Below are 254 nucleotides of genomic sequence, written 5' to 3' on the forward strand. Positions count from 1 at the left end.
TACTGAGCCTCCTTCATTTGAGGCAACCCCCCAGCTTCCACCAGCGTCGAGTAGACCCTGCGGCTCGGGAGCGGGGCCAGGGTTTTCCACTGGAAGTCTTTGCTATTAGCGAGCTCCATGGTGGCTGGGGGGGCACAGAGCATCGGGGCCTGCCCGTGGGATGGGGCTATGCTGTGAAACAGAGCAGGGAAAAGCAATGGAGGAACACGAGGTGCAAACACCGACAGGCAGGAGCAGTGACTATGGCAGGAGCA

The 254-nt window shown here is 60.2% G+C and overlaps 1 protein-coding gene across 1 annotated transcript in view; it reads right to left on the reverse strand.

Moving 5' to 3' along the window:
- KLHDC8A (kelch domain containing 8A) overlaps positions 1–119 on the reverse strand; it is a gene marked incomplete at its 3' end in the record, with an annotated part of 3,919 nt that extends 3,800 nt beyond the window's left edge. The window contains exon 1 of the mRNA XM_010010435.1: positions 4–119. Coding sequence (XP_010008737.1) covers positions 4–119 — 116 coding nt within the window. The remainder of the gene's footprint in view (positions 1–3) is intronic.
- Between the last annotated feature and the right edge of the window lie 135 nt (positions 120–254).

This window comes from Nestor notabilis, unplaced genomic scaffold (assembly GCF_000696875.1).
Source record: "Nestor notabilis isolate BGI_N333 unplaced genomic scaffold, ASM69687v1 scaffold17272, whole genome shotgun sequence".
In the NCBI taxonomy this organism is placed as follows: domain Eukaryota; kingdom Metazoa; phylum Chordata; class Aves; order Psittaciformes; family Psittacidae; genus Nestor; species Nestor notabilis.